This window comes from Meriones unguiculatus, chromosome 2 (assembly GCF_030254825.1).
Source record: "Meriones unguiculatus strain TT.TT164.6M chromosome 2, Bangor_MerUng_6.1, whole genome shotgun sequence".
Lineage (NCBI taxonomy): Eukaryota > Metazoa > Chordata > Mammalia > Rodentia > Muridae > Meriones > Meriones unguiculatus.
In genome coordinates, this window is record NC_083350.1 from 159866487 (window position 1) to 159880367 (window position 13881).

Here is a 13881-nt window from a genome sequence, read left to right on the forward strand (position 1 = left end):
TCATGGGTCATGCTTACCAAAAACCTCTCCGGACTCTGCCAAAAGCCTCTCCCTTTCTCAAGAATATTCTGATAAGCTTAAGGTGTATTGCACTGTTTCCTGGGAGACTCATCACCCATATCGTATTCATGTAAAGGAAAAGCGTGGAATCAATCACTTAAAACCGTTCAAACAATCTTGAAACAAACGGTCTCTTACTGGTGTTGCCAAATTAAATGGCGCTCTTGAACTTTTATTACGAAATATATTCCTACGCATTTATGACTTCCAACTGCTTTGGAAAGGCACATCACAAAAACTCTATCTGGGAAAGTATGTGCTTCAACAGTTGTGGTTCCCAGATGGTGGCTTCCTAAAATAACCGTCCTCAGCGGAGACTCCAGGGGTCAGCCAGTCACCAGCAGAACACAGCCCCGGCAGAACACAGAAGGGTTAAATGCTCGGAAGGAGCCGATTTTCAGGGAGAAAACCCAAAGGTTGTGTAGATTTTAAGACTGCTCATAGGTTGGGGAGTGGAGGAGGTAAGAGGCAAGGTCCCCCTCATTGGGGGAGAGAGAAAGGGGGGTAGAGAAAAGAGGCGAGAGGGGGAGGGGAGGGAGTGGAGAAACACAGGGAAGAGGAAGAGAAATGTCTTGAAAGAGGTTCCCAAAGGTTTGCAGCTGAGGCTGGCTGGAGGATCCGCCTGCCTTCTCCCTCGCGTTGCCCTCCCTGAATCAAGCAGCCTCGCGGAGCGTGCCCGGCCTTTCTCATCCCTACGTCCACACCCGTCATGGTCTCTGTCCTCCAAAGTGACCACTTCTCAAGAGCCCCTCAGTGCTCCCAGACATCACCCCGCCCGTCTGCGAGGCTACTTCTCGCCGCCGCTGTCCTCAGAAAGCCTGCGCGAACCCCGCCGCTCCCAGACCCCCCAATGCTTGACCCAAAAAAGCAAACGGGGGTCGGGCGTGGCCTCGGCGCCCCCGGGGGAGCCGCGGAGGAGGCGAGCAACTTTCTCCCGGAATTCTCCGTCCGCCTGCCGCCCCCACTCTCGCGCGTCCGGGACTGCGCGGCGGGGCCGAGGGGAGGGGACGGCGGGGAGGGGAGGGCGGGGAGGAGGCGGCGCGTGCCTCGCCTGCCAAAGCTGGAGCCGGCATCCCTGGCGCTCCCGGGCCGCACGGCCATAGCCGGCGGACTCTCCGGGCGGGTCGTCCTCCTCCTGCTCCTCCACCCCGGCTCCCCACAGTCGCCGCGGTCTCCTCCGTGGAGGCGAGAAGGACGGTCTTCGGGGCCGCGCCGTCCCCGCCCGGGGGAGAAAAAGACAGCAAGTTGCGCTGCGCCCGGGACCCGCGAGGGACCGCGGCCGCCGCCCGGCCGGGTAAGGAGCGCGCCCCGCCGCCCCGCGCCCCGCGTCTCTCCCGACTTGGTGTCGGCCTCCGGGGGGTGCTGCCTGCCCACGGCTCCCCCGTCCCTTTCCCGGCGCCGGCTGCGAGAACTTCCCCGTGCCGCTCGGCATCCGCAGATCATTGTGTCTGTGTCCGCGTGGGCCCCGGGGTGCGGTGGGTGTGCCGGGCAGTTTGCGGGGAGGCTGGTGGGTTTGAGTTGGTCTGGACTAGGGCGTCTCGCTCCCGCTGAGGACGAGGCCCTCCTTCCTTTTACCGCCCCCCACCCCCACCCCGACCTTTGCTGGTCACCCCTAGATCAACTCCACTTCAGCCTCTGCTCACCGCTGACAAGATTTAACAAAAAACTATAGCCAGAGGGAGCGCCCTTTGGGTAGAATCCAGGACGGAGGGCAAGCGAAGTGTAGGAAACAAGAGTTTGCTGTAGGCTCTGAAGCTGGACTTGAGATGCAGTTTGCAGACGGAACCCGGCGGAGGGTAGACTTTTGCGTTCTTTGTGGAGAGTGTGGCCAGGTGTGCAAGTCGGCCCACGTCCTCATGGAACCTTTTCAATTTGACATTTGGCATTGGGGATTGGGAAAGCGTGCGTGCTTTCCTCTGGTTAGAGTTAAACGCAGGTGAACCGACCAGCAGGTGAAATCACTGAAGCGAATGGAAGGTGTGAGCCTTAGGGGGCTGCGTGTAGCCCAGAAGATTAAGACCGAAGGAGTTCTCGGTGTCATCGTGTGCTGGGGGTGTGTGACCGTGGTTCGATCCGTGCATACACCTGGGGGTGGGGGGTGGGAGGTGGGTAAAGTGTTAGTGAAATTTACAGTACTCGGCGATTGTAAGAAGTTGCCACCATCATTTTGCTTGGTTGACACGCCCATCAGAAGACGCAGAGAAACTGCTAGAAACTTAAGGGTGAACTTGCAAGCCAAATAAACAAACTACAGTGTAGTTCATTTTCTTTTAATAGCCTGAATTGTGTCTACTGCTAGTAAAAATGCTACATTGCCTTTAATGTGAGTATGTGAAATGAACTCACTGGCTTGGCAAATAGAAGCCATTCGTTTCTTTAAGTAAATAGCTGTCAGAGTTAATTTGGGAGCATTTTTACAGAAGATAAAGACGTGAAAAGCCTTTGAGCTACTTTGGCAAAACTTGTCTGGAGATGCGGGTGGAGAGAGCCGGTTCACCCCACTTTTGAAGCGTTGATAGGAGTTTCAAGTTTCTTAACTGAACGTGGTAGAGCTTCCGGAGACCTATAGAAACGAGCTAGACATACATCACTCTCACTGTTTCCTATTGTGTTTTACCAGGGGCCACCATCATAACCGCAAAGTATGAGAAGTTGACTGAAGATTCATTACAGCTAAGAGCTGCGTCCTCCTTGAAGACCTGTGGATTACTTGGGAGTTTCTGGTGATCATTCACACCTTCAGGACACTCGCCTTGAGCCCTGGTCGCCTTGCTGGGTGAAAGATGGCGTCCAGCCTGACTTGTACTGGAGTGATCTGGGCTTTGCTTTCCTTCCTGTGCGCTGCCACCTCTTGTGTGGGGTTCTTCATGCCTTACTGGCTCTGGGGATCCCAGCTGGGCAAACCTGTATCCTTTGGCACTTTCCGGAGGTGCTCCTATCCCGTGCATGATGAGAGTCGGCAGATGATGGTGATGGTGGAGGAATGTGGGCGCTATGCCTCCTTCCAGGGTATCCCCAGCGCAGAGTGGAGGATCTGTACCATAGTGACAGGCCTGGGCTGTGGCCTGCTCCTCCTGGTAGCTCTCACTGCCCTTATGGGCTGCTGTGTGTCGGAGCTCATCTCCAGGACAGTAGGAAGAGTGGCTGGAGGAATACAGTTTTTGGGGGGTAAGTGACTTTGCTAAACTTGAATTGTTTCTATAGAATCTCAAAGCAGTATTGAAAAGTATGTTTCATTTGTCTACTGATGTAATCGTAATTAACATTTGGAATACAAGGAGAAGTAGCTCTGAAATGGTCATGGTAATAGACCCAGCAAAGTGCAACATTTTTTTTTTTTAACTGGAATTCTTTTACAGTGTCAGGGTTCTTCAAGCATGCATGGCCTGCTTGTAATCCATATACTAGGGAGATAGTTTGTATTTTATAGCATCTTGCTCTTTTTCACCCAAGAGTGGATCCATGGATTGTCTTCGCCTTGCTGGACACTTGAGCTCTTTAGAGGCAAAGATTTCATAGAAAAGGCACAAGGTGTTTGATTCGATATTGTGATCCCAATAAGCCTGTAAGACTCCGGGTGGATTTAACATGGACCTTTGTTTAATTTTATACTACTTTTCCAACCAAGTTTTGTCTTGGCAACTATGTTTTCCACTATGTTACAAATACAGTTCTAGGCTGATTAGGGTGTGAGATCTCTACTTCTCTGGCAACTTTTTCTTTGGAGGAAAGAAAAGAATACCGTGTTTAAAGAATGATGTGTGCAGAAACAAATGGACTGGATTGTCTCAGTAACACCAGACAAGGTCTGATGTTCACTTGGCACTTTTCCAGGAAGTATTGCTTCAATATCTTTGGTCATATGGTTCTAATTGCACTTTATATATTTTCCACTGGGCTTTTTTACCTCCATCCTTCAACCTGACTGGCTGAACTTGCCTGATTTACAATATGCCCTGGTGAAATATGACAACCTGCATAGATTGTACAGACTGAAGGAAAGCAGGAAGCCTGGAAAAACCTGTAAAATTGCATTTGTAACTTCATAACAAAGGGAAAGTCTATTATTCGTCCGCTTGATATTTTTTTTACAGTCCTCTGTGAAGAACCCAGAAGGCCTTTGAAATGACCATTTTGCGGTATCTGCTACAGATTAGAAAGCCCTAGTGCCTTATTTCAGATTATTTTTTGTAAAACTTTGTAAGAAAGTGTGCTGAAATTGGGTATAGCAAAACAGCATTGGGTTTCCAGGCAAGACTTAGATTTCTGTGCAGCTCTTTGTTTTCTCCGAGTTAGCTTCACTGGGGCTTTGCATCTTAGACCATGCTGGGGAAGGGGGCCGGGCAGAGGTGCTTTGGGGACCTGACAGTCTCTCCTGCCTGCTTCTCGATTCACCATTGGCTTTTATTGACTTTAATACATATGCACACACAGAAATGTAGCAAAAGAAAAAAAAATCTTAGAAAACAAGGAGGTTGTCACTGAAAGTGGAAAAATAAAGGCGCTGTTTGAAAACTTGTTGATGTCACAGACTTTTAGAGCAGAGCTAAGGCTGGGAATGGTGAGAAGAGTCTTTTTCTTTAAGAGTAAACTGAGCTTGCTGCTGTTCTACTTGGCTCAGGGAAAATGCTTAGGCAGTTCCATTTTCTCCTCTTATGGTAAATATTACTTTCCTTTTTTTTTTTTTTTTTTTTTTCATTTTAGAGCAGAGACCGCTATTATTTCTGGCAGAATGGAAAAATGCTTACAAAGAGAAATCAGCTTTTATTGATTATCTTTAAACGTGTAATGAAGGAAGGCAACAAGAAGTGAATCTGAGACCCAGGAGACTTCCTCTTCCCTCTCTAAGCTCTGTACATTTTTTTTTAATTATATGGAGCTAATGCTTCACTGTAGAGAGTACTCAAGGGGACAGACACTTGAGAAATATATATATGTGTGTGTGTATATATATATATATATAAACATATATATATATTTAAATAACCATGCTTTTCTTTGTATATATGCTTCATGATCACTTGCTTGGTAAGAGTTACTGACATTAACTTAGTGATAGACATCACTGATATGGTTGGCTCTTCTTTTCTTCCCCCTTTCTCCCTTCCCTCCCTTTCTCCCTCCCTTCTTCCCAGTTCTTTCTGGTATATGCTTCTGTCTCTGTGTAGTTTGTGTACACATGTGGGTGCATACAGGGGCCAGAGATGGACATCACGTGCCTTGCTCTATCAGTCTTTGCCTTATCCTCTGGGAACAGCCCCTCACTGAGTCCGGGGTTAGACTAGCAGCCCATAAGCCAAGCAGTTTTCCCATTTCTGCGCCAACAGTGTTGGGGTTTCGGGTACATGTACAACAAATCCTGACTTTTCACACGTGTGCTGGGGACTTGAACCCCAAGTATTCAGGCGTATGCAGCACGTGTTCTTACTCACCTCACTAGTCTCCGACTAGTCTCTCACTAGTTGCCTCATTTCCTACACAGGTTTCTTAGGGCAGGCAGAAATAATTTTGGTAGTAAAACCTAAGCGAGGTATTAAACATTCTTCCTCTTAAATAGATGTTATGCCCATTACCACAGATAATAGTAAGTTTAGAGTTGAAACGTAACTTGGAACATGGAGAGAGATTTTGAAAATTTGTCACTGATCATCAACAACCAACGGGAGAACAGACGGCTAAACAAAATGCCTTCAGAAGATTGTCTCCAGTTGTTCGCTACATAACTGTGTGGTTTTTTAATTCACAAAATGTATGTGGTTAGTAGTGTTCTTTTATTTGATTCTTTATACAGTGGGTATTTTTTAAAGACCAAAAAAGATGACAAGTCAGAGAATTCTGAGAGTCTTGAGATTAGTGTCAGAATGGAGGAGCATTTAGGAGGCTCTGCCGGGAGGCATCCTCTCTTACTAAAAATGAATTGCCCAGAGGGATATGTTTAGCTAAAGTGAGGATTGTTCCAAAAACAACAGGAAGCAGCGGAATGGCAAGATACAGAGGCATCCTGCTTACCTCTGCCTGCTGGGTCTGGAGTCTGCCCATATGGTGTGACACCGGGCAGAGGGAACCCTGCAGGATTTTGGAACAAGGTAAAGGACAGAGTGTCAACCTTGAATTTGAATATTCTGGTGATGGCTGATCAGAGGTTAAAATGTCTCCCTTTAGCCAGTAGACCACCACCAACAACAACAAAAAGGGACTTCTGTAAAAAGACCTTCTATCTTAGGAATATTCCAAGACCAATAAATGCCCCTTTCCCTAAGGTAACTTGTATGTGAACTTTATTGCTACTGTCTTTACTAGAAGGCATGGTTATGTCATGATTTAAAAATAGTGGGCTTCGAATTTTACTCTCTCTTGAGTTTTTGAAAGGCCTGTAGAAAGGCTTTGGAAAAATATAATGTATAATAAAAAATAGTAGCATGCGTGGGGGTGTCCTTAGGGCGTTTCTGAAAAAATAGGTGTCTGACTTCTGTCTTTCTTCATCCAGTATAAAATTATGTACTTCCAAACACTGTAACTATTAAAGACTGAGAGATAGATAGCTAGACAGAGAGAGAGAGGGGTGGGGGAGAGAGTCAGTCAGTCATTGGGTCTATGTCTTCTGGAGAACAAATATCAAATATGCTGGGTAAGTGGTCTACCACTAAACTGTACCCCAGCTCCAGGTCTTTAACTGCATAGCAAACAAACACCAACGCACACAGATACACACACCATACGTGCACACTCTCAGATATGCACACCGTCTCACACACGTCATGTATGCTCACGCACTCTCTTACACTCACATGCCACACATACATACTCTCTCTGTCTGTTTCTCAAAAGCACACAGGGTTTAGAAGGGACGTGATGTTTGCATTCCTGACAAGTTTTTAGGTGGTAATGCTGCCGTTCTTCTGAGGACACAGCTTAAAATGCTGCTTCATGATAAAAAAAACATTTCATGTTTTAGGACGGTAAATGTTTGGCTTCCAGGACTTAAAGTTAGTTGTGCTTTGATTACATATGAACTTTCCCTAGTCCAGCTAAAGGGATCCCCGCCTTTGCAGTTTGTCGTCCATTGGGTACATCTTGGTTTCTTTTGCCTTGTTCTTGTCACCTTTTTCTGGAATTACCTTTAAACTTATAATATGCATTTCATAACATGTTTATAATATCTATGTTACATAAAACCCCTTCATTTATCAATCTTCTATACTAGAAACAAGATTTTATAGAAGGAAAACTAAAAACAAGACCATATTTTAGCCTCTGTAGTTGGCAGGTAACGGATCTGGTCTCCAGTAAGGACCTGTTTGCTGGGATATGCCCAGGCGGCTCCTGGCCAACTCCATACTACCATGCTCACCTTGGTAGTGGAAGGGTTAGGAGGGCACTTGAGGAACCAGCTTTGATTGGTGAACCGTTTCCTGGTCTTCAACATACGTGCAGAAGAAAATGATCTACTCCTGCTCAATGGCAGGGCTTTCATTACAACCATGTGTTATGATCACACACAGGAATAAGGTTGAGTTGGAGACGTAGACAGTGCCATGGTAAGAACAGAAAGACACGTTGTGTGACGTGCCACAGCCTGGCTGCTCCAAGTTCTAGGTCTCCTGAGTGCAAGAATGATGACACATTAGCTACTCATTCATAAAATATGCAGCACCAAAGTTTACATATTCACACCTAGTAAGGCTTTTGAATGGCATGGTTCACGGAGCCATTGACGTCGGTCTCACTTTTCACATGAAGAGCTTTTCTGAGCTTTGATCTACAACTTTACCCATTGCTTTAATAATTTTCTGTGACGCTTCCAAGCCTCTCATGTAGGGACTCAATGCAGCATTCCTATTGTTCGGTGAAGGTCCTAGAACTACTACCAGTGAGCTTACACCCCACAGAGAGTCCAGAGCTTTGGCCTAGAGAGCATTCAGCATGCCTAGGTTGAGCCTGGGTGGAGCGGGCTAACAAACTTCCCCGGAGATGGATGACAGGCCCAACTGGGTCACAGAACCCTTGAAGAACAAGCCAGTGCTGCTCACGGAGACCCCTGTGCTCTCCTATGCATAAGCCATATTGTATAGGTCACAGCGTAAGGTATATTAGGTGTCAATCTTAGATGAAGCCATCACACTTGTTATTTGGGGATAATAAGATTTGAGGTGAAGAACATTAGAATTGGTGCTGTTACTTTGGAGATTGCCTTTTCTTTTATATTATCCTGCTTGCCTTAGGCGATAGTTACCCTAATACATGCAATTATACAGCAAAGGAGAGCCAGATGTTATTTCCCGTGCTATACTTTGAGAAAGATTGTTTTTTGAGAGCTGCGCTTGAGTCCTTCACCTTGAGATTATGTGATGTAACCTCATATTCTGCTGGTGTCCTTAGGCTTCTGTGAAATTGTACTCTACCCTACCCCAAACCCTGTCCCCAGTCTGAGTTATTGTTTTTGTTTTCTTTCTAACATTACATCTCTGAAATAACAGTTATGGCAATAATTCTTCAAAATGACAGAATATGGGGTTCTGGCATGGGGCTGGCCATGTTAGCAGCTGCACAACAATTCTGCCTTCAATTTGCTGAGATTTCCGACCTGCTTCAGTTCCTCTGTGTGTCCTCAGAGTGGAGAGTCACGTGACTTTTCACTTACTCCCCTTGTTACCACCCGCTAATCCGTAGCTAGAGGGTACAGAGGCTGGAGTCAATAATGGATTAGTTAGCCTCAGTAGTGCATAGACTGCAAAGTGGTTTGTCACAGAGAGACCCCACCGGGGAATGCGAATGAATAACGGTTTGCCAGAACGAACTCAAGAAAGACAACTGAGATCCTCACATTGTTTCCACGTGGCATCACAAGATGCACAGAGTTCACCCATTACACAGGTATCACACTGTCTGCTGTGGGGACTTGAACCTTCCAACTTGGCCACGGTGGCTCTGAATGTGTGTGTTAAAATCAGAGAAAGAATCTGGACACCAGTCCAGATTTTTCATCCTTGATGTACTTAGGATTGACCTGGTTGACCAAGTCTCATCCTCAAGATGGTCTGAGAAACATTAATTCCTGTGTGTCCTGAGATGTGTCAGTAGGAATGATCTCATTAGCAGGAACAAGATGAGTTCAAAGTGGCTGGTTATGCAAATTATCAGATTCTGTTACAACAGGTCTTTACAGATCCCTTGGTGTGCTGAGGCATACAGATAGTTCTTCAGGGACAATGGACCTGGCCGTTGTATTAGGAGTTCCTTTAACTTATTTGTGTCCAACACTGTGAAGAAATCTATGGTACAATTTTCATTTTCATCTCAATTAAGCAAGTAACTCACTGTTTTTGTAAAAGTGATATAAAAACACTTTTTTTTTTTTCAATGCAGTTTATTCAGGAACCTTGAACAATCATCTGACCCTGGGGAAAGCCAGCCCACAGCTTAAATAGCCTCTGGGTAGCCAACCCCAGCATGCCACGTGGGCAATGCAGATAGGTCCACATACATGGAAGCGAGCCAGATCCTCAGCCTTAGCCAAATGTGGAGTTGTTCGTGACAGAGAGAACTCACCATCGGGAAGGTGGAAGGCGGAAACCAGCTCCATCTTTAAGGCGGGGCATTACGCAGCTCTCTACAGTTCCTCCTTTTTGTTTTAGACGCATCAGGCAAGAGTAGAGGTCTGATCTCTGATATTAGAAATAAATTGGGACTTTATACTGATGTTCATTTAGGTGTCATCCACCCGAAGAGCATCAGACCTGTCCGATACCTTTTTCTCAGAGGCAGGACCTGGGGCATCAACCCGCATGCAATCAGACATGCTCTTCTCTGGGTCCAAAGCGGCTGACCCTGAGTGCAGTGCTTAGCCTCGCATCCTGAGCGTATCATTTTAGCTTTTTATGGTAGCTAACCATGCTTGGGGAGACTGTCCTGCTTCAATGGCTGTAAAGGCCTGAATGATCATGGCTGCATTATGCTGTTGTGAGACTCTAATCTTGCATATATACCACAGGCAAACCAAGGAGACCAACACCAGAAGGCCTGCTAATGCTCCCATGCCCGCCCATTCCTTCAGATGATTCATGGCTGCAGCAATCCATGATGATAATCCTGTGGCTAGTCCTTCGTCCACTCTGGTAGAATTTACCGTGACAATGGCCACTCTCAACTGCTCCATCGTAGTATCGAATTCTCCAGTCCAGTTACCTAAAATATAGCTAGACAATTGTTTAGACAGATTTGCAGCACAGGGAAAATTCTCATGTTGTATGCTAGTGACTCAAAGTCCAGCACACTTTCATTGACAGCCAAGTTGAGCGATTTGCCATAGGGTATCAATCCTCTGATTGAACACCATCAAGCCTCCTTTTAGTTGAGCATTAATTCCTTTTTGTACATCTAAGGCATGAGCTACATTGGCTAAAAGGTTATTCAGGGTCTGAGCAGTCTGCACAGTATGACTCCTGGCTAATGCCGCGGTGGTAGCTCCAACAGCCGCCAATGAGATGGCAGTAACAATGGCGGCTGTAATTCCAAGATCCCTTTTCTGTCTGAAGAGAGTCATAGCGTGAGGGGCATCAACGGGCACAGGCACCCAGCGAGGCATGCGAGTAACCAGCTGGTAAATTTACTAGCATTCCAGCATTGGGCAAAAAAGCAAGTATCATTACCACAATTACTTGGCTCTATCTGGCTAATAATGAATAGAAATGGGGGATATAAACAAACAGGTGTGGGCTTATAGGAAATATTATGAGAAGCCTTAACCCCCTCTTTGGAACATCCTGCATCAGTTCTAGAACTAGCAGTGGTGGTGTCCGAGGTCTGAGTAGGTTCAGGAGACCATTGCCCCCAGGGGCGAGACGTGCTCCATGTAAATTGACTAACTCCATGTAAAAACACTATTTTTATAATAGATGATAACATTGAATTTTAGAGTAATACCAAAGATAGCTCCATTTTTTAAATCACTATCCTATTTTATTGTTCTTATTATTTATTACTATTTATTCACTTTGTATTCCGGCTGTAGCTCTCTCCCTCATCTCCTACTGGTCTCACCCGCCCTTCCTCCTCCCCCCACCATTCCCCTCCTCTAGTCCACTGATAGGAGAGGTCCTCCTCCCCTACTATCTGATTCTCGACTATCAGGTCTCATCAGGACTGTCTCGATCCTTTTTCTCTGTGGCCTCATAAGGCCATCTTGCCAGAGGAAATGATCAAAGAGCAGGCAACCAAGTTCATGCCAGACACTGCTCCTGCTCCCCTTACTAGGGAATCCCCAGGGAAACTGAGCTGTCCATGGGCTACATCTGAGGAGGGGATCTAGGGCCTCTCCATGCATGGTCCTTGGTTGATTCATCAGTCTCTACAGATTTTTTGGCTCTGTTGGTCTCCTTGTATCACTATCCTATTAAAGTATTAATTAAATGCCACCTTTTGGAGCTGGAAGATGGTTCAGTAGTTAAGAGCATTTGATGCACTTGCAGAAGACCCAAGTTTGGTTTTCAGCACCCACATTGGGAAGGTTACAACTGCCTATAACTCCAGCCCCTGGAGATCCAATTCTCTCTTCTAGCACATACATATATACATAAATAAAAATGAATCCTTTTTACAAGCTATTTTATGTTGTTTTGGATTTAGAGTTTCTGAGCATGATGGGTAGCGATTTTTTTAGCTTAGGTGAACACTTTGAAGATTTGTTTTATTTTATTTGTATGGGTGTTTTGTATGGGTGTGTGTCTGTGCGACATGTGTGTGCAATGTTGTCTGCACATGTGTGCAGTGATTTCAGAGGCTGGGAAAGGGCATCAGATTGTCTGGAACTGGAGTTTGCAGATGGTTGTGAGCTGCCATGTGGATGTCAGGAACCAAACCCAGGTCCTCTGTAAGACCAACAAGTGCTGTTAACCTCTTTATATCTCTCCTGCCCCTAGGTGAATATTTTTCTCTGTTGGAGTCAGCTTGAGTCTGGCAGAAACCTGGTAATTGTATTATACAGCAGCTTTTCACAAATATGCATTGTAGGTTGGTGGCTCTCTATCTGTGAGGCTGATGCCTTCCTTACTGAGCCGTTACCCTGTCCCTCATTATAGATTTGTCTGTCTGTCTGTCTGTGTATCTATCTATCTATCTATCTATCTATCTATCTATCTATCTATCTGATTAGGGGAATATAACTGTTTCCATTTTGTACTCTATCCTCAAAGTTACAATCAGTCAGAGAAAAAAGACACTACTTCTAATAGCAAAAATTAAATTGCAGATGTCATTCTCACATAAAATACTAGGAAGAAAAAGAACAAAGTCAAAGTTAAAACAAGACCTTCTACCTGGAGTCCAGCAAAATGCCCAAGAGAGCTTTGATAATAATTCTCTGTCTGCTCCAAACTCAGAATTTTCTTTTCCAGAATGGCAGACACTAGCTTTGTGTTGAATATTGGTGTTAGCATCTGCTATCAAAGTGTCCAAACTCTAGTGTCAGAAACCATGCGAACAAATGTGATGAAAGGGCTAAGAAGTGTTCAGTATATCTTCCCAAGATTCTTTGCATGCACCTTTTGTATAGTATGAAAAAAGATCAACCCATGGTATGCTTACCCAAACTTAGCTTTAGATCCCAAGCCTTTTATTCTAAACATTCAGTTTGATGAATGAAAGACAGAGACAGAGAGGTAGGGGCAGGTGGGCAGGCGGGGGGGTGGGGCAGGCAGGTAGGCAGGTTCACACCTTAGGAGCTCTGGAATGCGTTAGCACAGGTAAAATTGGCACTCTGTAAAGTGTTCTATGGAGTCATCATGGCTGTTGAGTTTCTATCCTCTCTCCATGTCGTGGAGAGAAGGGTTGTCTCTGTCTTCATTTACATTCTCTCAAATCCTCCAGTCAGACCTCTCACTGGATTATGGTACCCTTGGCTGGTGATTTTTCTGAGCTGGGCTCTGTAGAGTATATGAGGCAAAGAGGAAAGTCAGAGGCAGAGAGAGAGAGGGGGGAGGGGCTGGCAACTGGTTGTCACTGTGAGATAAAGCAGCAATGACCACTCTGCATTCATGTCTACTTGTCACCTGGAAGGACACTGTCATTCACGGAGAGGAAGACGCCTACAGATTTGGTCAGCTCAGCTCTGGACATTTCGTTGTTCAAGGCTGAAGGCCAAATGAGAAGTTGGGAGCATTGAGCATAGACCTCATAAGAATGGTCAAGATTTGAAAATACAGAATGATAGAAATTGTAGATTTGAAACTTTGTGTAAGAGGCATTTCTTCATTCACTTTCTAAAAAGGTACTGCTTTCGCATTTCCTGCTTCCTTTCACTGTCTGGCTGTACTGGCTGAGAGGCGCGCAGGCTAGCTGCACCTGACATAATGGTGGATGTTAAGCTTTCCCTGGAGAGCGCCAGCTGCTTGGCAGTTATTATGTGGTAGTTCAGGATAGCAGAGGAGTTTTCACTGCTGGGAGTAGCTTTTACTGTCTGGAGTGAAATGCAGTGGAAATCAAGGGGGGATACAATCCTTTTGCATAGGGTTCATTAACAAAAGACTGCCTTGGGGAAGACGGAGTCTAGAAATGTCTAAGTTCTGGACAAAAAGCAGAAAGGTGAAGGGTGAGCGCCTGAACTTTTGTAGACTTTTTTTTTTTTTTTTTGTCTCATGCATAAAGATGGTGTTCTATTTTGATCCCCTGGTGGAAAAAAAAGTCAGTTCATTCATCTCATCTCCACTGGTGGCTATCCTGATTATAGCCTCCTGTAGGAGCCATTTAAAATTCAATTTGGCTGCCCGTGCCCTCAGTGCTCAGTGGGTTTCATTAAATGACACAGCAGTGACTTCTTCCCTGTGT

General features: G+C 45.6%; 1 protein-coding gene across 1 annotated transcript in view; it reads left to right on the plus strand.

Annotated features, from left to right (window-relative positions):
• Positions 1–1135: 1135 nt before the first annotated feature.
• Lhfpl6 (LHFPL tetraspan subfamily member 6) overlaps positions 1136–13881 on the plus strand; it is a 191040-nt gene continuing 178294 nt past the window's right edge. The window contains exons 1-2 of the mRNA XM_060378299.1: positions 1136–1354; positions 2681–3228. Coding sequence (XP_060234282.1) covers positions 2844–3228 — 385 coding nt within the window. The 5' untranslated portion in view covers positions 1136–1354; positions 2681–2843. The remainder of the gene's footprint in view (positions 1355–2680; positions 3229–13881) is intronic.